The sequence below is a fragment of the Tamandua tetradactyla genome, chromosome 13 (genome assembly GCF_023851605.1).
Source record: "Tamandua tetradactyla isolate mTamTet1 chromosome 13, mTamTet1.pri, whole genome shotgun sequence".
Taxonomy (NCBI): domain Eukaryota; kingdom Metazoa; phylum Chordata; class Mammalia; order Pilosa; family Myrmecophagidae; genus Tamandua; species Tamandua tetradactyla.
In genome coordinates, this window is record NC_135339.1 from 46,045,880 (window position 1) to 46,071,378 (window position 25,499).

General features: G+C 39.3%; 1 protein-coding gene and 1 non-coding gene across 2 annotated transcripts in view; one reads left to right on the plus strand and one right to left on the minus strand.

Annotated features, from left to right (window-relative positions):
• The window catches only part of PRKG1 (protein kinase cGMP-dependent 1), a 1,184,353-nt gene extending 1,182,116 nt beyond the window's left edge, over window positions 1–2,237 (minus strand). The window contains exon 1 of the mRNA XM_077125297.1: window positions 1,681–2,237. Coding sequence (XP_076981412.1) covers window positions 1,681–1,946 — 266 coding nt within the window. The 5' untranslated portion in view covers window positions 1,947–2,237. The remainder of the gene's footprint in view (window positions 1–1,680) is intronic.
• Window positions 2,238–6,394: 4,157 nt separating this feature from the next.
• LOC143654642 (U6 spliceosomal RNA) lies at window positions 6,395–6,499 on the plus strand. Its single transcript, XR_013161848.1, has one exon. It is a non-coding gene; the product is annotated as a U6 spliceosomal RNA (small nuclear RNA).
• The last annotated feature ends 19,000 nt before the right edge of the window (window positions 6,500–25,499 follow it).

The window sequence follows — 25,499 nt, forward strand, 5'->3', positions numbered from 1 at the left end:
CCTCTCACCACCACCACCACCGGCCCCCACCTCTCCACACCCACCCCCACCTCGCCAGCTCCGGCCCTCTTTTAATCGATCGCAACTCCTGCCCAGCCTTCTTTACCACCGCCACACACACCCACTCCCATCAATATACCGGAGGGAATTCAGAAACGGACAAAAAGAGTGGATGACTGGCTTGCATGGGGGGTCGGCAAGAGGACAAGCTGTTCAGAAGCACCGGCATCAAAGAGAGCTAAAGGGGGGTGGAGATGGGGGTGGGGGCTAGTTTAGGGGTTCCCTGAGGGCCCCAAACTCAGGCACCAAATGATCTAAGTAAAGGGAAGGGGTAAGAGGTAGGCGGGCACGAAGGCACGCCTAATGGAATATTCAATATCCTGCGAAATGCACTTTCTGCCGTGTACTTCCAGCGACTAAAAGCCAGTAATGGGCTTTGGAGTCTGCACTTCCTCTCCCTAATGTCCAGAGGCGCTTTAATGCTGGAGCCAATCGATCAGCCTTCTCCGGTGAAGGCGGCGAGTAGAGTGCAAAAGCTTCCTACTTGTGGGCAAAATCCGCCCAGCCTCCTCTGCACAGCCCGAGTGGGCGACACACAACTTTGAACTGTCAAGATTTGACTCGTAACGTGTCCGGGAAAAGGAAAGGAAAGAGCCTGGATGCGCCGGAAAAAACAGCCTCCCTCTCCCTTTATCCCAACTTTTCCTGGGGAGGCATATTCATATACAACAACAGGGAGGGGGTGTTATCCATCCTGAGAGAGGGCTGACCGATAACTCCGAAACTTCTTTAGGTGCGCGGTTACCGAGCCACCTCCAGGCCCAGGGCGGTTCAAGGTGTGGCATTTCTGGAAAGGACACAGAGCAAATGAACACCCAGAAGGTGGAGTTTCTTTGCAATTTTTTGCTGACATCACAGCTGCCTCGAAAGTGACCCTGTGAATAACCGCCCCCCCCCCCACACACACACACATGCCCACACACCCTGGGTCCCCGAAGCCGGATCCCTGGCGTGGAGCAGCGCCCCAGTTCCGCCTCCCGCCTCCCGCGCACCCTCCCTCCAGAACTCGGCAAGTTCAGTCCCTAAACTGAACCCAACCCTCTGCAGCCTCTTCCCGCCCCACCCTGGGAGGCGCCGACCGCCCCACTGAGCATGCCCGGTGGCCTAGATCCCGGGGTCGTCTCTGGGAAGCTCCCCCAGTCCCGGGGCAAGCAGAGCCGGGTCCCAGCGTGGAGAGCAGAGCTGGGTCCCAGCGTGGGCGCCCCCAGCAGGGCGCGCGGAGGAAAAGACAGCGCGCTGCGGCCCGGTGGCCAAGTTAGCCCGCGAGAGAAAACTTTCCGAGCTGTTCCTCCCCGCCCCCACGCCGCAGGGGCGCGTCTCCCTGAGGAGCTTGCGTTTCCCAGCCCCGGAGAGGCGAGCACTGCACGTGATGGGCAGAAAGGGAAAAAAACAAACACACTTCCCATTCCCCGGCTGTAGTGGCCACCCCCACTCCACGCGCTACAGCAAACGGGGGGCGCCCTGAGCGGACCGGCCCCCGCCACGGCATCCTGGAGCCCCCGGCCTCAGAGCCGACATCCGGAACTAGCACCCCGACCCACCGCCCTGAGCGGTGGCCTGCGCTCTTCTCGCCGCGCAGGGCTGGGGCTGGGGCTGGGCTCGCCGCGCCCGGGCGCCTACCTTTCGGATTTGGTGAATTTCCGGAATGCCTGTCGGAGGTCGTGGAAGGACCTGTAGGTCTGTGGCTCCGCGGAGATGCCCTGCGCCCGGGTAGTCCGGGGGCCGATGTGAGTCGAGGGCACGGGCAGCACCGACTGGCATTTGTGGAGCTTTCTCTTCAGCTCCTGGATTTCCTCCTCCTTCTCTGACAGCCGCTTTTCCAGTTCTTTGATCCTCTCCTCCTTGAGCATGAGAATTTTGGCAAAGTCTTCCTCCAGCTCGCTCATTTTTTCCTCGAGCCTCTCCGCGAAACTTTTTCTCGGGCAGCGGCGGCGGCGGCGGGGACAACAGCCGGGAGAGGCGAGCGCGAGTGAGTGAATGGGGCGCTAAGTACCGGCGCGCAGCGGACTGCTGCCCCTAATGCAGCGCGGGGAGCCGCTTTCTTCGATCCACTTCTGCTGAATGGACTAAAAGCACCGAGGAGGGGATGAGAAGTCTAAAAGCGATGGAGAGGAGAGGCAGAGTGCTAATTCCCAGTCTCTCCGGGGAATAGGTGATTATCTTTCATTGAGAAACCAATTAGAGCTGCCCTTCCTCCCCTGAGACCCCCCCTCCCCCGTCCCCCTTCCCCAATCAGTCCGTGAGAACACGCGCGCGCGTACCACCCCACCGAGAGGTTGGTTTGTAGCTGGGAGGGTTGGTTTAGAGAGCCTGGTCTCACCCCATCACACAATAATCACTCGTCCACGCTATATGGTACCAAAGAAAGGGGGGGTGGGGGGGGAGCTTTCTGCCACTTGATCCTAGAAATAGCAACAATTACCATGTGATCAGGCGGATGACGCAGCGCCTGTAACTGGATCCTAAAGACCTCGTAGTGTGTGTGAGAGTGAGTGAGTGTGTGTGTATGTGTGTGTGTGTTGAACATTTCATAAATATTAAACTACCATTAGACAGTAGCCTGCATAAATTCATCCGTTCGTTCACCTTTTACTTCTTTTCAACTCTGGATGCCTGGATGGATTCAGAGGGGCTGTCTGTTTGGGTGTCTCTGTTTTTTTCTTTGATGTCCTGCGGTTGTGACCCAAAGCAATAAGAATGACAGAGCAATAATAGTTCCAGGGTTTTTGTTTATTTTTCAGCATGAAACTTTACTGGAAATAATGAACCAAAATTGGTAGGGAAGTTGGGCAAATATGCATATGGTAATAGACCAAATGCTTACTGAAAAGAGAAAGGAAATGCATTGATTGCAAACTTCTGAGATTCTGTATTTTATTTCATCTACCAGAAGTGAAATCTTTGTGTTGAGCATCCAAATTATATGACCATATAGTTTCCCATGGTTCTGAAGTGGCCCCCTGCAGTGCGGAACAGCTGGGTATTCATACCAATTCCAATTTTAGGGAGAGCTTGGGTCTGGAATCGTCTGTGTTTCTTTCTTAACTTTGTATCCACTAGCTCAGTCTGTGCTATAGCAGTGATACTACTTACATGAGTCCAGATATTTGCTTATTTCTACACTTGCCTTTTTTATATGTATATGTCACAGGATGCATTTTTCATAGCATAAATCACTGTTTAAGAGTGTGTTAATGACCATTTAATCATATATCAATTAGTAAACCTTTCTTCTTAAAGGGTAAAAATAAAGGCAAGATACAACTCCCCGAAATAGTAACTTTTCTTAAGAAGAAAAAGAAGTGATGTATAATTACTGGCTATTTACCAAAAAAAAAAAAAAGAAAGAAAGAAAAAAAAATTTTACTTCTCGAAACACCTGAGTAGGGAGGACAGTGGTGGCTCAGTGGCACAATTCTCGCCTGCCATGCTGGAGACCTGGGTTCAATTCCCGGAGCCTGCCCATGCAAAACAAAACAAAACAACAACAAAACACCTAAGTGAATGAAAAACAGGTTTATCTATAAACCCTGAAATATATCTTATTCTAGAGATGTCTTTTTCATTTACCATTAACTGTACACACCTGATTGTTTAAAATTAGGCATTTTTGTAACCACATCTGATTTCTTAATTGCACCAGATGCTCAAGTCTGCCATCATCTACTCATCTTTGAGAAACGCTTCTCCGTCTTGTTTATAGTTACTATACTCTTGCTTCTATCTATGAACAACATGGTCTGCTAGAATCCTTTTTGAAACCCTCAAAATAACTGACCTTTAAAAATAATGCATTAGAAAAAGAACTATCACATCCAAAAATCTGGGCATATATTCAGCTTTATTTATGAAAGAGGTTTAAAAATGACACTTAATAATGACAGTTTCTTCAGATTTTATGCTATCTTAAATGCATGTTATTCAAATGTATGCCTTCTGCTTATTAAAAAAAAATGAGCATTTAGACCACGATTTCACATATACTTCAAAACCCTAAACTCACCTCTAACTTAAAAAAATAAAGCTTTTTTTTGCATGAATCAATTTTAACTTATATAATGACACTTAGTGACATTAAATCTTGTCCATTACTGAAAAAAATATTTCATTTAAAGCCTAAGGGAAGCTTGAGAAAAGACAGCCTGGCAAAAGAATAAACATGGAATTACTAAAAATCATGGCATTTTAGAGCTGAAAGGAACTTTGGAGATGATCCAACCCAACCACCTCCTATAATAAAGGAAGAAAGTGAGATGGGATCTTGAGAGGTGAAGACCAAGACTCGTGCTGCACATGCAGTATATTTCCCTCCCCATGCTGCTCCTAGCTGGAAATCTGGAAATCTCGAGGTTCTATGATTCTGACTCTCAGGTTTGCAAAGATGTGACTTTACCTTTTGTTGTCTACATCTCAGCAGTATGTTTCAACTGTCAAGACAGAAGTATTAATGAAACTAATTTTTTTTTCTTAAAGGAGAAGATCGCCATCTAGTGCCTGTAGAGAAATTTGCTAAATAAAAATCTTAATCACCATGACGTTGTGATTACATCCTTAAATATCTGTAACAATATTTTCATGATCTATATCTGATTTTAAAATAAAGAGAATATGCAGAATTTTGTGTCAAAATGTTTTATTTAATTTGACATCTTTTAGTTACTGGACAATGATGACAGTTTAGGTAAACATGTATTGGATGTTTAATATGTAACAGTGCAGGACAGAGCCCTTTATGAGACGAACTGACTTTAAGACCATGATAACTGTGTAAGGCAGGTAATATTACTCATTTTTGTAACGGATGCCTAGACAGATTAGGAAATTTACTGACCAGATTGCTTCAGGCTATCTTAATTCCTAGGTAACACTGCTTCTACCTGAAACACATTCAGATGTCCAGTTCTCTATGAACCCAGTGAAGAAACTGAAATGTCTTTGTTAATTGGGAGACACTGTGTTAAAAACGCCATATGAACCCAGATAAATTCCTAAGTCTCTGGCTTCTTAATAATCAACCTCTTTACCAAAATTGTTTTCATTGTGATACTTTGGGATATAGTATACATTTAATACACAATTTCAAACGATTAATAAAAAACCTGAGGTGTGCTTTCAAATGTTGTGGTGGTGCCTTGGCCCTCTCTCTCCCCCTGCCCTCTCTCCCTCTCTCTTTCTGTCTGTCTCTTTTATAAGGAATTTTAAATACTTTATAAAAAACCTGAGGCTTACAGATGCAAGTAGCTCTTAGGGGTTTCCTGTCCCTAAAGCTTAATTCAAGTCAGTGTCATAAAAGGCGGTGGGGAGAAAGTGTCTATAAAAAAACTGAAACAATAAAACTGACCAAAACTCAGTCTGCTTTTTATTATCACCACACACCAGAAGTTCTAAACAATGTCAGTGAAAAAATACTCTTCCCCCTAAAAATATTCTATTGATCTAAGTTCAAACAATTGCTATGTTTACAGTTTTTACTGCAGAGGGGTGGACCACTCCCTTGGAACAACATTGACCCTGGTGCATGTTTTGAGGATCCAAAGCAAAGAAAGTAGACATGTGCAGATAAGGTACATATGGAAGGTAGAGGAGTGCAGAAGAGAAATTTGGGAAAATGAAAATAGAGTCAGATCCCTCCGAACATTTCAAGTGGTGGGGAGGGTATTTTTCAAATCATCTCTTTATTTTCAATACCTCCACATCCAAACTCTTCTCTTGGTTGCAAAATGACAGTATTTGTGAAAAGGCACATGCAGTTCATTTCAGATCAAGGAACACAGTTCATGAAGTAAAAAGAGTACTGGACTTGGAACCAAAAGGTTTATATTCATGTTTTATTTCTGTCACTTTCCAGACTGTATGCTCTTCGTCAAGTCACTTAACTTCTCTGGGATTCACTTTCCTCTTTTATAAAACGAGGAGGGGGAGTTACCTAGGACCTATCAACTTTCTACTGTCATTGTTTCTTTGAAAATCTGTTTTCCCTGTGACTCGCATTTTGAATTTATCAATCTCCACTTACAGACAACAGTTATCCATGAATTTCTGCTGAATTTAAAACGTTGAGAGAAGAAAGACTTAAGATGGCCTATAAAGATTACAATGTCTTTTTGATTAATAGACACTTGGAGGATTTTTCAGGTAATACTACATCATACTAGACGTAGCTTCAACATTGTCAGCTGAACCCATACTGTCTGGTCTTAGTGTGGACGCTGCTTTTGGCAACATAAAAGTCTGAAGTCCTAAAACACATCCCCATTCACTTTAACCACCACCTAAAACATGAAAATAGCAAATGAAGGGTTGACTTAGATAAACTTCAAAATTAGTTTCCATTGTGCTCACTTCGGCAGCACATACACTAAAATTGGGACAATACAGAAGATTAGCATGACCCCTGTGCAAGGATGACGTGCCAATTCGTGAAGCGTTCCATATTTTAAAAAAAATTAGTTTCCATTTACAGAATTTACTTAACAGAGAAAATGTTATGTTTTGAAGGAATAAATATGTTCCTACAGAAAAATATTCATGTTTTTTCACGAGGTGGTTCTATTGATGGAGATATCTGAAAGAGATGAGCAATTTGGAAAGAAAGTAAGAGACAGTGGCACTTGAAAATATTGTAGAAATCAAATTCTGCAGCATATTAAGACCGGAATATGGAGTCTAGGATGCTATGTGATTTGGGGCAAATAATTTTGTCTTCTTAACTCTCCCAACTATAAATTTCCCTCCACCTGCAGTTTTATTTTAGACTCAAATAAAGATGAAAGAAAAATATCATTTAAATGTCACCCTAAAATAAAATGGTATGGATCCCCTATTTTGATAGTTGAAGGGAGGGTAACTCAGCAGGGAGGAGACAACAAGGATGTGTTTGTAATAGTGGAGGGAATGTTTATACTAGTTTGGGCAGAATCCTAGGAGAGTCCCCAAGAGTCCTGTGCCCAAACTTCCCATACACCTACCTTTTCAATCAAACACTAATTTAGGTGCTGCTGTGAAGGGATTTTGCAGATGTTTAATTAAGATCCCAAATCTTAATGTCCAGAGAGTTTCTGGGTGGGCCTGACCTAATCAGGTGGGCCCTTAAAAAGGATTGGGCTGTTCCTGGAGACAGAAACTCAAAACATGAGATGGATTCCACTTAAGGGAGATGCTGTTGCTGGCTTTGAAGATGGAGTGGGGCACCTGGCAAGGATTGTAGGCAAACTCTGGGATGGGAGAGTAACCAACAGCTAACAGCCAGCAAGGAATCAGGGTCCCTCAGTCCTACAACTGCAAGGAATCGAGTCCCGCAACAACTGCATGAGCTTAGAAGAGGACCTTGAGCTCTAAATGAGAATGCAGCATGGCTGTTACCTTGATTGCAGCCTGGTGAGATCCTGAGCAGAGGACACAGTCATTCTGTGCCCAGATTTCACCCCACAGAACTGTGAGATGATAAATGTGCATTGTTTTAAGTTGCTAAGTTTGTAGCAATGTGTTAGGCAGCAAGATAAAACTATTACTCACCTAGCATTAAAAAAATCCCCATTAAAAATGCCAGCATTATTTTACCATTCTCAGTGTCTTTCCAAAAGAGTTATTTTCAATGAAATTCTTTTAATACATTTCAAATGGATACTTGGAAACATAAAAAGTTACCATAAATTGTAAACCATTGAAAGCATGCTGGTGACAGTATGAATAGCCTTCTGAGTATGACAAACTTTCTTCTATAAAAGACATTTAAAATTGTGCTTTATTATGACTGAAGTTGTAAATCCTCCCACCTATAGGTTCTAGAAAGGGTTGAACTCATTCAGTAGTTTGCTACAGAACAGAAATCCTTCTGTAATTTCCATTCTGTAGTGGGCTACCTCTGTGACCTTGAGCAAATTATTTCATCTGCTGAGCTTTAATTTTTTCATCTGTAAAATATCAATAATTCACTTTCATAGTATTATTTGGTTTTGATAAAGGGCTTGGTTCTAAGAATGTAATCATCTTGGATTCTTACTGATTAATTAAATGTTTCCATAGTGATCCATCAAAATTAAATGGTCTTACATCATATTGCTTTCCAAGTTCAGATATTAATCTCAAATATTTGAGAAGAGTAGACGGAGAAAAGAATACAAATCCTCTTTTGAGTTTAGATTTTTATTTCATTTCATTTTACTTTTTTAAGTAAGAGAAACTGGAATCTCTGCCTGGAACAAATTTTTATGAATAGTTTAAATAGAAAATACACACAAATAATATAGAATTCAAAAAGCACAAAGTAATATATAATCAAAGGTAAGTGCCCCTGTTTGCCCACTGTCCTAGTTACCCAATTCCCCTTTACGAAGGAAACTATTTACCTTCTTGGGTATGATATCTTTCATGAATTATTCTATTCATATATAAGCATATTTGTATATAAATATTTATTTTTTTACATAAATAGGATTTAATACCTGGTTCATATGTTAGTCTGTTGCTTAACTTGGTGCTATTATTTCATGACTTTCAGAACCATTAATTCAGTGCAATGTGTAACAACTGCCCCACTTTGGGATATCGTGCTCAATCACAAGACAGGAAGATGGATGAATTTACAGACTATTGTGCCCTTCCTTCCTGTAGATATTTATTTACAGTTTTTCTTTTCCTTAATAAAAAAGTTGAATACTTGTTTTTTTATTAAATATATTTAATAACAACTTCAGGATGGTCCGGTATTTTAGGAGAACAAGCCAAACATCATTAAAAATTTATTTGTTTAAAGGATATGGCGAAATAACCTCTGGTCCCGATCCTCACCATGCTTTTTATTGATGGAGACACTCATCTGTGCTTATCTCAGGTATTTCTAATTAGCAGTTACCATAGAGAATAGCTAACAAACCACTAATGGGCATAAAGAGTGCTGTATTCCTGACAGTCTCTCAATCCTTTATAACTATCATGGTTTTCTTGGTCTCTAATAAAAGCTGAATAGTTTGAGTTCGTTTTTATTCCAGATTGAATGAGGACATATTTGGAAAGTATTCTATCAAAATGTCTGGTCATTTATTATAAAAATAAATTATAATTTACCTTTAGATCTTAAAAAAATACATTTTCATTTAACCTACAGTGCTCCAGGAAATATTAAATCTCTCATATTTACAGGCAACACTTGCAATTGTTATTGATTATATTTTTCCACTCTATTATACATGGTTCCATTTTAGTAGCCTTAATAGAGGTGGAAAGTTACAAGCACTCAGAGCTTTCCTATACTAATTTTAAATAATTGAATTAGTTACAATGAAAAGTCTTTCTTTGAGTTGGAAAGTGCTTCGGCTCAGCACTCCTCTCACCTTTCCATGGCATCCTTTTCAATATCTGACAGTCTGCAGAGAGCCAGGAGGCGGTGTAAACAGAGACGATATTGAACTAGGAAGACTCAGTACCCGCTACCCTTCATTCAAGACTCATCTAATAAAAGAGATCACTTTACAACATGCAGGCAAGCAGACATTACTCAGACTGTGGCTGAGATAATTAGCAGGAAATTCTGCCAGGAATACCTTAGGGTAGTGTAAGGTGGTACTGGAGGATGTGTCCACATGCGCGCATCCCAGTGTATGGATTTCAGTCACTGTATTTTCTTCTCAATCATTTCTCCAGCATGGGGATGCCTGCACAAACAATCTCTTCCTTTCAACTCTCCATTCAGAAAATTTTGATATTTTGACGTTTAAGAACAGAAATGTGGCAATATTAAGAACAGATGGAAAATGTCACTAGCAGACTCTAACACAACACTATCAATCACGAACCACAACTTCCCCCCTCGATAGCCAGACAACTGATTTACCTTTTGTTCAAATGTCAAATTAGCATTCTAGGACAGACATGGGAGAAGAGCCAAGGATATCGGGGACCTGGCATTCTTCATTTGAAAGAAATATTTGTATTACCTTAGCAGATGTACTTGCCTTCATACACTCAACAAATATTTATTGCTCACTTTTATAGGTCACAGGAACTCTTCTAGGCAATGAGAATACATAGAGATGAGTAAAACAGAGTATCTGCCCTCAAGAAATTTCTAGGTGTGTTGGAGGGATGGATCGGTGTGAAAAAATACAGATAAGCAAATGACTAAAGAGGCAGAGGGTGTGGCGTGGCCAGAGGAAGGCACATGCTTGCAAAAAGCACAAATGGAGGGCCTTTGAGGAATGCCTCTCCAAAGACTCTGAATTTTATCCTTGGAGGCACAGAGGATTTAATAAACTGCCATAACCAGGGAGATTTAACAGTAAATAATATACGGAAAATTCGAAAGTGATATCTGAAAGCAACCAAATATTATCTGTGGTACTACAGCCTCCTCACTGGTTTTATGGTTTTTTAAAATTAGTATCTTTTGTTAGTTCTCCTACAAGGATTGTGTCTTCTTTGTGGGTGTGAAAAGCCATTCACAAGGGAAATTTGGTTAAAATAATTCGATCGCTTAAAGAAATAGATAACCTTGTTAAGCTAACCTTGCAAATTCAAATATGTTGTTCTTGTTTAAGACAAAAACATGCCACAGTTGAATTATCACTATTGTATTTCTTAGCGTATCAAAATTCTATTTTGTTTCATAAAAAAACATTATTTCCAAATAATGTAAAAACTGATAAACAGTTTATATAATGTATCATAAAAATGCTTATTAGCATGCAGTACTCGAGTAAGAAGTTTTCCAATTGCTGTTCTTGATAAATACTACATGTAAGTGAATTCAGAAAACTAACGGATTACAGGCATAAAACAATTACAATACATTTTATCAAAAAGAATAATTTTATTAGTAAAAGCTGATTATCTATGCTTAGAAAACTAAGATTAGTGCAATTAATCAAAGTTTCCTAGATAATAATTATATTTCCCTAGATAGATGTATCTGTGAATTCAACATAATCCTAACAATATTTTTTTAAAAAAACAATTAGATGAATTGACTCTAAAGTTCATATGAAACAGATAATATAAAAGAATAATTTAAAATATTTGAAAACAAAAAGTGTGGTCCCAATAATACTAACCATCAAGTGTACTATAAAGCTATTGTAATTAGACCAACATTATGAATAATAAAATATGGGTCAATGAAAAAAAGATTTAGAAACAGACCCATATCTCTATGGAAATATAGCTTATGATAAAAGTATAATTGTAAATTATTGGAGAGAGAACTAGTATTCACAGACTAGGAGAAAATATTATGTATGCAATATATATTTTAATTATATGACATTTGTTTATTTAAATACCTTATATTTATGTAGATAATGTTTTCTACATATATAAAACAGATTTGCTATCTATAATACACAAAGGGCTCCTACAAATCAATAAAAATACCAAGACTGCAATACCAAATGACAAAAGTAAAGATGTTCCTCTTAACTAATAAAATTCACTTCTGCCTACCAAACTGATAAAATTTAGAAGACCTGCAATATTCCTTATGGAATACTGCACCCAGAAACACTGATTGGAGCATAAATTGTCAATGCCTTTTATAGCAAGCAATTTAACAACACCCATCTAAATTTTAAATGTGTATTTGCTTTTACTCAGCAATTCAAATTCTAAAAAGAAAGTTTAAAAAATTATTCCTGTGTATATACAGAAATTTTTTTGCTGTTTTGTAAAATAGAAAACCTAAGTTTAAAATGCACAATTAATTGATAATCTAGTCACATTATGAAATGCTATATAGCCATCAAAAAGAATGAGGTAGACTTATAGGAAAATCAAGACAGTTGAAAAGTCTTGAAAAGATAAAAGCAAACAAGACAGGGATTCCATTATATGAACGTTTTTACATGACATCTGTAAAATACATGTAAATGGGTTTAAAAGGAAAGTTTTTAGATCACAGTCTTAACAGTTGTTACCTTGGGGGAGAGGAGTAGAAGGAGGGAAGGAGGATGGAGGAGAACTATAATGTTTTCAACAAATTACGTTGCTTGAAATTTTCACCGTTGGAATGTATTAATATAGTTTTACATACTTTTTACAATGTCACTGAGAAATAATTTCTTTACTTTGAACTTCACAAATTTAAATTGTACAATCCAATAAGTTTTGACAGATGTGTGAACCCACGAAACCATCACACTCTCAAGATACCAAATTGTGGGTACTTTGGAAAAAAATGAGCTTCCACGCTTCTTTTCATATGTGAAAACCATGAATAAAATGTCTAACCCTTACTAATAAACAGTATTCCTGGAGCTGGAAAGTCGTCCTTTCTTCGCCCTCCCTTACTGTCAAACTTTACTCTATGCCGCACCATGTGGAGATGAACTCTATCAGCCCTCTCACTGACACGCTGCATTCCTCTAAGCCGTGCTCTTTATAGCTCTGGTCTTCATATTTGTTGGTTTTCACTAATTCCTTGGGTTTCTTCTGTATAGCAGCCTCCAGGAGAGTGAAAGTAAATAGGAAACATAGTATGTTATATTAAAATGGATTTTAGGAATAACCTAATATAATCTCTTGCACAAAAGTCCCTTCCAATGCATCCCTGAAAGATAACCATCTATACCAATGGAAAATATGGAGCTCTCTAAATTGTTCATGAACTCAAAACTGGAACAATATTCATATTGAATAAGTTAATTCCTCAGCTCAGTACTATTGACATTTTGAGCTGGATAATTCATTGTGTGTGCCCTACGCATTGTAGGGTGTTTAACATTCCTGATGTCTACCCACTAGATGCCAGGAGCACACAGACACACACACACAAATTGTGACAACCAAAAATATCTCCGGGCATTGACAATATCCCTAGACCACGAGGTAAGAGAGTTAAGGCTGCTCCCAACTGAGAATCGCTAGCATATATTAATGCTGAAAGTTAATCATCAAAACCAATTTTTACGTAGAACATTTCAGATCATCTTTATCCATATTTCTTTGTCTTAAGCTGCTTCCACTTTCAATAAGCACATGAAAATAATAGAGAAGTAGAACATGCCATTTTGCAACACTAACTTAAGGGGCTGATTGTTAAGATAGCATTAAGGTCTAAAGGCCAATTTGACGCCTGGTCACAGCCGCCTGCTCCCCACTTCCCTGCCATTCTTATCTAACAGAGATTTAGAGGACTAAATTGGAAAACTCCGGTCCTTATACCATACGTTATTCCTTCTTTGATTTCAGGTTAAATATAAGAGAACAGAGCACCCAAAGAATTAATGATTCATTCATACTGAACTTAGATATGAATATTATTATTCAATGACTAGATGCAACATCTAATATTTTCTTGAACTCTATTCAGAAAAGTGGAAGCGTGTTACCAAGTATAACAGAAACCTGTTTCTCATTTCCTTAAGATACCCTTTCAGGATTCTTTTTTATTTTTACTTTTTATTTTTTTCAGAATTATTTCTTAAACACGATTTCTAGTTCTTGTCTTTTCTCAACATGTGATTGATACAGAGACGATATATATTTAATAGATGGATTTTAATCTCCCTCCCTCAAATCAATCCTTTGACTTTAAATAAAAATAAATAATACATGGCATCCATAGAGATCTGATGGAGACATCCTTTTATATCATTGAAGAGAATAAGAAAAAGAGATTACCCAATCATTTAGCATTTTGGAAATGTAGCTTCAGATTTAATGACCAAGCTGAATAGCGGTGCTTAAAAAGCTTTGATTATTTAGTAGTGAGCAAAGTTATCTGACTTCTCTGAAAAGTGACGTGTACATTGCATTTGTAATCAGTTCCAGTAAAAGTAAAATATAGAACCAGTTACAGAGATGCCCTCCATGGGAAATTTAAAATGTTAGTGAGTTCTTATTTTCACAGTTACACATTGCTGGACTTTTAAAATAAAGTAACTATTCATACTCAATTCTTACTATTAATATTATAATACTAATAAGTGGGTCCATATACTTACTGAACACTATGTGGAAGCCGCTATGCTAAGTCCCTTTTATATGTTAAATTAACGTATCCTTAGAGTTCCCCAAATGTCAGTTCATTAGCTGTGGTGACTCCGGGCAAGTTCTATATCTTCTGTCTCAATCTACTTATGTGAAAAATAGGAACAATAGTACTACCTTCATAACTGAGTAGTTGAGACCATTAAATATTTATTACTATTAGTGATAACATTAAGAGTAATAGCTCAACACAGGATTCAATTTAAGTAATAATATCTCATATCTGTGTAATATCTAAGTAGAACTATTATATTATAGTAAGGTTTTTCTGAAAAAAAATTATGTGAATATAAGCATACTGTTTTATTACCATATACTGTCATTTTGAAACTGTTTGATTGTGATAGATTGCTTCCAGGAATGCCCACAATAATTCCCTTCCCATATCCACACTCCAGAAAAAATCCCCTTTCACACCGACTCTGGGCTTTAACCATGTGACTTACCTCGGCCAATTTGCAAACAGCAAATGCGACGCTAGCTGAGACTTGAAAAGTGCTCATCCTTTGGGGCTTACGCTCTCTTGGTGCTCTTGAGACTGATGTGACCACCATCAGATGAATGAGTCTAGCTGGAGGGAGGGCAAGTGGGACATGACCCAGCTAGCCTCCCCTGTCCCTGCCAAACGCTAGACTTGTGGATGAGATCATCATCCTCTAGCTGACTGCCAGTATGTGAGTGCGCCCAGCCAGGACAACCGGGAACAGAGACCCATCCCAGCAGAGCTGAGCCTAAATTACCAACCCACAGAACTGTGAACCAATAAAATGGTGGTTGTTTTAAGCCATTCAATTTTTGAGTGTTTTTTTTGTTGTTGTTAGACAGCAAAAGCTAACTGATACAAAAAAGAAAAAAAAAGAACTAACTGATACAATCCCCATGTGTAACATAAATAGAATAAAAAAGCATAATTCAGGGGCAGTGCAACGGTGGCTCAGTGGCAGAATTCTCGCCTGCCATGCTAGAAACCCAGGTTCAATTCCTGAAGTCTGCCCAGGCGAAAAAAAAAAAAAAGCATAATTCAGAATGCAGCAAATCTTCTAAGTTTACATTCCTAAATAAAAATACTGGCTTACTAATAAAACATTATCAACAGCATTTAATAATTCAATTAATAAACTGAAACCAGTCCTACTTAGTTCTATATTCAGCGTTTAAGGAATTTTTTCTCCATAGAACAATAATAGAGAGACCTTTTCTTTTGTGCTAGCTTCAATCCAGCAAATGATGGCATCTTTCAGGATTATGTTTAGAGATTCTGAGACCATCTGTAGTTTTGATAGAGGTGTGGGAAGTACATGCATATCATATATTTGCAAGCCTTGCCATAGATTATATGTACACTTGTTGTATTGTGTCCATAAAAGGTATTCCTTATTTACTCCGCATTGCCTGCCTCTCTGAAGAGCTCACAGTTAAGACTTATTTCTCACTTACTAGCACTTTTTTGGCCAATTTTAGTTCAAGTTGTGAAGCTGTCATGAAAACATCATTCTGTGCAATTGTTCTCACTGGGAAAACTCTGTTTTAAGAGCATGGCCAAAGATGCTCTGAAGCAAACCTACTGGTTCTGCTTTCTCCTACCCCAAACAATCCAGCTCTACCAGAGCAGCTCTGTGGGTCATGATGGAAAACAAAGGTTGTCTTCACAGGAATTAACAGCCAGGGGCACTGCTCATGATAAAGTCTGCCATTTCTGTTTGTTAACCCAGACCACACTGCCTAGAGAACCTCTGCACACTCAAAAGGATGGCCAGAGCCAAGACAAAAAAAAAAAAATAAAACAAATGCAAAGGAGAACTCAAGAAATGCAGAATGAAGCCTTACTTGTCCACTTTAAACCATGAGTTCCTCCCCTTTCCCTGAAACCTTTTCACTCCAATGTCTTTTCTAACCATGCAGCATTCTATTAGTTCCTTTGCATTGCCATTACTCTTTCGATTACCATTATTATTACTGTTCATATGTATATTATCTTTGCATCAGAATATAAGCATTTGGGGTAAAGGTACCATGTACAAAATTTTTCTCATATAGTTCCAAATACTCCCCTTAGTAATAGCTTTTATGATAATTATCTTCTTTATTAGATGCCAGGCAGTATGCTAGCACGTTACATGAATTCGCTCATTAATTCAAACCTTATACTATTTCTAAGATAGGTAGCATCCTCATTTTACAGGTGAAGGAGCTGAATCTTAAAGAGGTAAAATAAGTTGACCAAGGTTGCACCACAAGTAGGTTGCAGAGCATTTTGGAAGCCAGCTCTACAATTGTAACCACAGTGGCAATGCACTTGTCCCCAGCCTTCAAATGCAGTTCTGTATGTGCACAATGTGGCAGCTAAAACCTTAGACTTGGATACAAACACCCGTGTCTGCATTTTCAGAGAGTGACCTTGAGCATAACCTCTGTGGGCCTCCATTTCCTCGCTAGTCATGTGGTGAACTCTTACATGGTGTACCCGCAGCAAGATACAGATGGCATGCTCAAAGTAATATAATTTGAGAGGATTTAACAAAGTAATTGTTTACAAAGGTGAAGGTTGTGTGTTGGGGAAACTTCCATGAACAATGGACCCAGGAAGAGCGGTCTCTTACCACTGGGTGGATGCAAGGGGAATGGGGAGGGAGGGAGCATAGGAGGATGGAAGTGGACTCTGGAGAAAAGGGCCCTCTTGAGAAGAGCTGTGAATTTCAGAGGAGGATCCTAGCCTGCCTGAAGGAACACTACAGAAAAGAAGCCAGCCTCCATCTCCCACCCTTCTCTCCCTCTGACTCCTGACAACAAACCACCCCCACCCCCAGCCAAATCCAAGCACAAGCCAGAGGGGCAGGTGGCCCCACTGAAAGAATCCACGAAGCCTCCTGATGCAGAGAGCAGCTGGAGAAGGGTGGAGAGCAGATCTGCAGGAGCAAATGGAAGATATTGAGAATTAGAAAATAATAATAGCTCAAGTTTAATGATGATTAATCAAGTTAATGAATGTACACACTATGAAGGGTGTCTGGTAGTCAAGTAATATTAGCTGCTATAGTTATTATTTTAACTCACTCATTGATTTATCCCATAAACATTTGTGGAGAGCTCACTATCTTGGCACTTATAGGGGATACTACAATATATGAGACTTGAGCTCAGCCTCCGTCAAGAAGCTCCTATGAGAGGTCAAGAGAGAGTAGAGATCCCAGCAGGAACCTTACTCACACCTAAGGCTGGGATTCAGACATGTCTGTAAAAGTCTGGCAAACTAGTGTAGCAGAGAGGTTTTATCTTTTTAGGGGCCCCTGGGATCTAATGGGAAAAGCAGTAAGTCCACAAAGGCTTCATTGGTTACAAAGCCTTGGTTATCAGAAGGAAGAAGTGGTGAGGAGAACAGCATGTATTTGCCAAGACAATTTGGCTCCCAAGAACTTGAGACTAAGTTTTATAATAAAAGCTATAAAAGTTGTAAGGAAAAAGAGCTAAAAGCCTATGGGTTCTGTAGTCCCAGTATAATCATAAGTGGAGAGAGGTGTTGACCCCCCTTTTGCCATGATATCCCACATTTTGGCAGCGGCAGGGGTGGCACTGGGCAGGCCACAATGCGGCAGGGGGTGGGGGACACAGGGGACATGGGAGCCATAGCACCTAGTGTCTTTAGCAAGTGGAAATAGCAAAGGAAATGGCAACAGTGGACTCCTTGGTACCCATCAAGATGGGATTAAAACAGAATAAGAGGGTAGATCATGGTGGCTCAGCAGGTAGAGTTCTCACCAGCCATGCCAGAGACCCAGGTTTGATTCCCGGTGCCTACCCATACGAAAACAAAACAAAAAAAACAGAATAAGAGGCTTACATGCCTACACTCCATGGTAACAGACCAAGGGAAGTCCATCACAGTTTAACGTAATAGCTTGTTAATAGAAAATAAATGCATGTGATATTATTTTTAAGGCCAAACACTATCATTAATAGCATTGCAATCATAGCTATCATTTGTTGATCCCAACGGGACATATTCTATATCATCTCAATAGCCCTGTGGGATAGATATTTTTATTTCCATTTTGCAAATGAAGAAACTGCAGATCAAGGAAGATGTGGCCCACACTCACATGTGGAGTCATATTTGAACCTCAGTCATGTCCTTCATTGCTATGCAGCCAAAAATTCTGCTGAGGAAAAGACTGTGGGGCAGGGGTGGGGAAGAGGATATTTTACTGAAGTAACTGCTTCAAAAAAGATCATGAACTCTGAATTAAGTAAGAAAAAAAAGTGGTAGAAGTTGTTAAAAAAGTAATCATTAAAGTATTCTTCACTACTTGAGACTGCCAAAAACAGCTTAGGAAAGCAAATGAAAACCAAACCACCACTCTGATTCACATAACAAAGCAAATACACAGTATTTGAGAGAGAATGAGCTGAATTATACTGGAAGAATTGAAGGGTCTTGGATGTGAGGGACGACATGAACCTGCTTCCTATGCCCCATGAATGTTTAGATGTGGGTCTCCTCTCTAGACCACAGGAGAATATCCTCCAGGCCTGGCTCAAAGTGAGTGTGCAATCAGTTTTCATAAGTGAATAAGTTTATAGGGTAGTTAAGTGAAAAGGAATACCAGCGGGGTTATTTTGCACTAAATAAAGGCTTATAAAATAATTGTTGATTTGACGTAAATAAATCATAGTGGTTCAGAGGTGATACCAGAGAGACACACTTCGTCTGTGCTCTGCTTGCTTCCTACAACATCTCATTCACCCCTACCACCCACCCTGGGTACGCTCACCTTGGCCTCTTGGGTCCTCGGATTTCAGGCAAACCGTTTTCCCTAACCATAAATTTTTCTTACCTACTGAAACACTCACGAAGCTGAACAACATAGTCAGAACTATTTAACAATGTCCTTAGAAATAGTTCACGTCAAAGCTATTTTTCCATCAGAAACTACAGTGTTTTTTCAGAATTTTTCAAGAGCTAAACAAGTGTGAAAAAATTTGTTAGCTTTACCCATATAAGTAAAATATATAAAATGCAGCATTATATCATATTGCATTAGTTTCATTTATAATTAGATTTGGTGGTTTTACATTGTTAAATGTGGATTTATTGTTAGATCGAGAGAGAGGAGAAAGAGAGAGAAAATAATAATAATAGCTAATAAATGTAAAGGGAGTAGTGATATATAAAATAGTGACTATAAAAGATCAATCTTTTATAAGCCCCAATGGAATAATCGATTCAGGCAAGGGTCATAACAAATGCTAAAATCAGTAGGTAAAAGGTTATTGAGACACAATCTGTTTTCACAGTCCCCAAGTACCCTCCAACACATTGCTTAACAACTGCAAAAGCAGAAATGTCCTTCCCAATGGAGAGAGCATGCTTACCAGGAGTCCGAGTTTAGAAGTCTGACAGTGGGACACCTTGAAATGAGCCTTCCAATGTGATGCAATACAAAGTTCACAAAATCAGTGACATGGTCTTACAAAAATATTGGCAGTGAGTTTAGTCCAGTTTATCAGAAACAAAGGAGATGTAAGTACAAGTTAGAGAACACCAGGCAGAAATAGAGAATTCCAGATGGAGGTACCCTCAAAGACCACTGACCTGGATTCTTGAGAAAATCAGTATCATGAGAGGGAAAAACGATTCCATGTCAAAAAAGAAAAAAAGACATACCAAATACAATCCTAAAACTTCATTGAACTATGGTTCAAAAAACCCATCTACACAAGACATTTGAAAACGGACTGGATATTAGATTATATTAGACAATTTGTATTGATTTTCTGATGCAGTAAAGGACTTGTGATGATGTAAGCAGTGGATCCTATGGTATTTAGGGGTGGAGCGTTTTGATAACTGGCAACTTACTTTCAAATTTTTTGGCCAAAAAAAAAAAGGGTGTGTGTTTGCATGTGCATGTGTGTATGTAAACAAAATATAAATGATCACTGAATCCAGGCATTAAGGTATAAATTGAACTATTTTATTAGAATCTCTGTGGGTTGAAAATTTTTCATAACAAAAAGCTAGAGGAAACCTCCCCTGCTTACATGAAACCTAAACAGACATACTGCTATTTATTAAATGTTATTAACTTGGAAACAATCTGTAGATTTGACTCTTCACAAGGATTTCAGTGTAAGCACAATGACTTTGAAGATCCCACAATGTAGATTAAACGAATTTCTAATACTAAATAACTTCAAAAGCAAAGCCATAAACTACCAAGTGCACCTGAGTTGCGTGAAGTCACACAGCTAGTCCGTGGTAGGGCTGGGACCGCCGTCTACGTCCGTCTGACCCTCTGGCCGCTATGCATCACTGCCGGTGGACTGGCAAAGGCAGCAGCACCTGACGTGGCCACTGACTCACACCTGGAGACTGCTGGAATGGCCAGGTAGGACGAAGGGTCTGGGGACAGTTGGCAAGAAAGCCGGACATTTTGAAGCAGCGTACTTTCATCGTGTCACCTGATTCACGCCTTGAGAGGCACCTACCCTTCACATCAGAGACCTGGCCCAGATCTGAAATCGTGTTCTAAATTTGGAATACAGAAAAAAAAAAATACAATCCAAATTTAGAACTATTCAAAAGCATACCATGTGTGTGAATGTGTGTGTGTGAATGTGTGTGTGCACGTGTGTGCGTGCTGGGGGAGGGGGGAGGGGGGGTTTCTCAGAAGACGTGGTCACCATTCTGCAGACAGAGAGACACAAGCCTATGAACTGATCTTGCCATTTCTCTTCTTAAAAGTATTTAATGAGTTTTATAGCTTGCAGAGCAACAGCGACTAGCTGTGGCAAACTTATGCAGAACTGCCTGGAAGGCTGGAGAACTGGAAGATCAAGGGAGACATGCTGTGGCCAAGAACTCATGCCTGGACACTGGCTGCTTGGCTGCCTGGTTCCTCCCCCATGGTCTCCCGGCCACCTGCCCCTGGACTCTCCTGCTGCAGCCACTGCAGACCATCACTGATGGACTCCTCAGCCTTGGTCTCTCAAGATCCCCACCAAGTCTCAGATGGAGCATTGATTGGCTAAGCTTAGGTCATGTTCCCAGTTTCTAGCTGCTACGGCAGGGAAAAGTTCATTTGTTCTACTCAGCTTGAACATCATGTGCAGGCCTAGAATTTTTATTTCTTTTTGATTACTTGTCAAAATGTTCGTCTGTCCAAATCCAGAAAGACTTCATGCATCCTTACTTTTTTTTCCCAGAGAATCTCTTCGGGTCTCTAACGTGTGTGTGTGTGTGTGTGTGTGTGTGTGTGTGTGTGTGTTTGGGGGAGCATGTCTCAGTCCCAGCTTCTCTCACTCCCTCGGCTGTCACAGCCTGGCTATTCAGAAGCCCAGCCTCCATGGCCATAGCTAGGACGTGAATCACTGTGGGCCTCAGGGACTTTGCCACTTGCTGGTCAATTTGCTTTTGATTTCTCTGCCTCTTCTGTTATCTAGGGGAATGCTCTGTGTTTTGAGTTCAGGTGGACACATGTTGAAACTTTAAAAGCTATTACCACTTACCTGGCATTTTTATGTAGTAGAACTCAGGACCTTCATAAATGGACTTCGTTGCCAGAAATTACCTTATATTTCAAATATATATTTCTTTGTATTTAAGGCAAATAAAAGTGACTTTCCTTGTGTGTGTGTGTGATAGTAAAGTGTTTACTTTTAAGAAAAATATATTTAGGTTTAAAAACAGTTGATATATTGGGCGGGCCGCGGTGGCTCAGCGGGCAAAGTGCTTGCCTGCTATGCCGGAGGACCTCGGTTCGATTCCCGGCCCCAGCCCATGTAACAAAAACGGAGAAACAGAATACAATAAAACAAGAAAATGTTTAAAAATGTTTCCCTTTCTTCCTTCCTTCCTTCCTTCTATCCTTCCTTCCTTCTCTCTGTCTTTCCTTTAAAAAAAAAAAAAAAAAAAAACAGTTGATATGATTTAAAGGAAAACAACATATAAATAGCAGGACAGATGTTACTCAGACATGACACATATAAGGGGAACAATAAGATCATGAGAAACTAGCACATGGACTGGCAAACAGTAAGCCCGTGGTGATTATTTGATGACTGAATGAGTAAATAGGAAAAAATTACTGACTATTCTCTTATCAAAAGTTTTCTGGGCAGGGCCATGACGGCTCAGTGGCAGAGTTCTCACCTGCCATGCTGGAGACCCGGGTTTGATTATCAAAGCCTAAAAAAAGTTTTGCTTTTAGACTTTTTTCATCAACTGTATAAGCTTTTAGAGCAGCACTCTCCTGTGGAAATTTCGGCGATGGTGGCTGAACTCTGTGCTGTCCAACACAGAAGCTGCCAGCCCAGCCACATGTGACTACTGGGCACTTGAAATGTGCCTACTGATTGAGGAATTCAATTTTTAATACAATTCATTTAATTTTAATTCATTTAAATTTACATTCACACAACCCCATGTAACTGGTAGCTAACATATTCAGCATCACAGTCCGACCCATAGCTGTATGCTAAAGTCACTTGAGAATCTTTAAAACTATACCAGAGCCTAGAGCCCCTATTTGCTGTGGTCTAGGCATTGGAATTTTTTTAAATTATGGGGATTCTGCTTTTTATTTCTTTAATGTTACATTTTTAATTAAAATAAATGAATAAGAAACACATTATCGACTAGAGGTAAAAAACCTAACATTATCTCATTGGTAAAATACATGGAAAATCTGGCCACTAATTCAAGACAAAAATCTTGGTGGTAAAACTACTAAATAGATTAAAAATATTTCCAAATGAATGTTTTATGATTTCTTTTGCTTCACCTGCCATGGGTTACTTAGCCCTCACGTGGTCTGTGAGAGAGGCAGAGTCAAACACGGCCATCCTACGGGGGAAGATGCGGGGAAGACACAGTGATTTGCTAAAGGTCACACAGCTAATGAGGGGCCAAGTGAGAAACACGCCTTCTGTTGGCTACTTGAGTGTTATTTTCATCTCACAGAAAGGTGTACATTAACAAGAAATGAATTAATACAGTGTTAAGGCTGGAAATTCTTTCCCCACTTCCGTTAATATTTACAGTTCTAAATATGGAGAATGGAAAACGCATTTTCCAAATTTTTTTAAGGGTCATGCTTTATAAACAGAACACCACTGTCTAATGTTATATATTCAGTTCAATTTGATTTTACCCAGTCAAAAATTAGGAACACCTGAATTCATAAAAAAATAAATAGATATAACTTTTCCCAAAGGCAATTCAGAATGCATATCAAAAGTCATAAATGAATTCAGTAATCCTGTGAATTGTCATCTATCCTATAATGCAATCAGAGATTGATTAATCAAAGATAATAATCAATGATTTTCTTACAGAATTATCCAAAGCCTTGGGAGCAAAGCTATGGTCAGCAACAGGGGAAGAGTCAACTACAAGATGATGTATCCTTACAATGAAATACTATGCTGTCATTCAAAATCTCATTTTGAAAGATTAGCGAATGATATCAGAAATTATTCATATTAATGTTAAATAAGAAAAAGGATACAAAATTGAATATCGTATGATTCACGTTTGTAGAAAAACAAAGAATGAAAATAAGGTGTAGAGTGACAGTAATTTTACCCATTCTTGGTAAGTGTAAATTAGAACAGCAACTTTGGAAAATACTTTGGCTTTACCTAAAAAAGTTAAGTTTGAGCATATTCTTTGACCCAATAATTCTGCTATCAGGCATGCCCCCTACATCTTAAGTTTTTCAGTTGTGAGTTTTGGCTGATGAATAATTTGTGAAATCAATTTAGGGGGTTGCAAGCACCGATATTTTTTAATACAGCAGAATGCATAACACATAGAAAAGGATAATATTATTTTGTGAAATGTTTGTTTCAGATAAGTTCACACACATGTACACACACGTATAAGTATGTTCCAAGGGTATGACAGAAAATGTTTTAATGACTGTTGGTTGTGATTAAGAGTTTGAAAGTCATTGATTGCCCGAAAAAATTCTTGCAGGTATGACCCATGAAACGAATCTTATCAGAAGATGAGTACAAGATGTTCATAATGACAAGAAACAAACCTCAATGTCCATTAGCAGTAGAATGGATTGCTTGCTTGGCCCCCAACCACTAAATACCAACAGCGGCAGTCATGGTGACATAAAAAAATGGACCTACATGTTTTTAAATGTCCTCCCAATGGGGGGAGGGAGATGCCACCATCCCCCATTGACAACTCCTGGCTAATGCTCTGCAAGCACTTGGCAATTACTTCTTAAAGGAACTTGGCAAGGAACTAATGCAAAGATAAGCAAAACAGGTTGTGTCCGTAAGGAACAATGGTTAATGGGACTCAATTGGGCTAAAGGGTGATAAGAGTCTGAATTTTAGGAATAAATTTAATATAACATTATTTGCTTAATTTCTGAAGAGTTCTTTATTCACCTATCCTTTCAGGAATCATTAAGAAAATATTTGTTCTGTGTTTACTATGTGTTAGACCTTTCCTAAGTAATGGATGAACGAGACAGACAAGTTCTTGGCCTCAAGAAGCTGCCAGTCTGTAACAGCACCTATTATCCAAGGAACACATGGACAGGATGACCTGCAGCTGCCGTGTACTAGGAGTGTCCTACACCATTCCATTCCCACCCTCACTTTATCCTTTCCAGCTGCTTATGTGGGGTAGAATAAAAGATGTGCCCTTTCCAGGGTCCCTGTAGAATCAAGCTAAGTCACGAAGAGAGTTAAAAACACTTCATTTTTCTTGAATAAACAGAAAATTGTATTTCTCAAATTCCATTAATGCCTATAAATACTGAAGTATTGTGGGTTCAGAAATAGCACTAACTGTAAATTGCCATATGTACTAAATGAAATAATGAATTCAATGAAGATCATTCACAGGCCTTAACCATGACCTGGTAATCATATTTAATATCCTGACTCTAGATAATAATGAAGGAGAAATATGAATAAGGCAAGTACAATATATGGGCTGCATTTTAAAATTCCAGCCCCTGCCCAAGAGGTCTCTTTACCCCTCTCTCCATATTCACAAATATATGCACATATAAGCACAGTTAAATTTGGGGCGTTATTTTCCATAAAGTATATTTTAAGAAATTACAAAGCAAAATTTTAAAAGATAGTTTATCTTACTGAATATAATTTCATGAACTGTTGCAGAAGTACAAAAAAATTATTCCAGGCATGAGCCATGGACATGTTTGGTGCTTTATGGAAGTCCACACTAGCCCAGGTTAATTCAACTTTCAACATGCTTTTTACTGAGCTTTCACTTGTGCTAAATGACTATCACTCAGACCTCACCAATAAAAGCACAAAATCCTAAGCAAGGTATTTTCAGATCCTGCACTCACACTTAGTGACCACTCCAGCTTCTGGTTCAAAATTCTGAAATTAGAGGTGATTAAAAAGGAAATAGCTCTTCTCTAGTATTTAGCTTTTTAATTATTTAACAGCATTGAACAGTT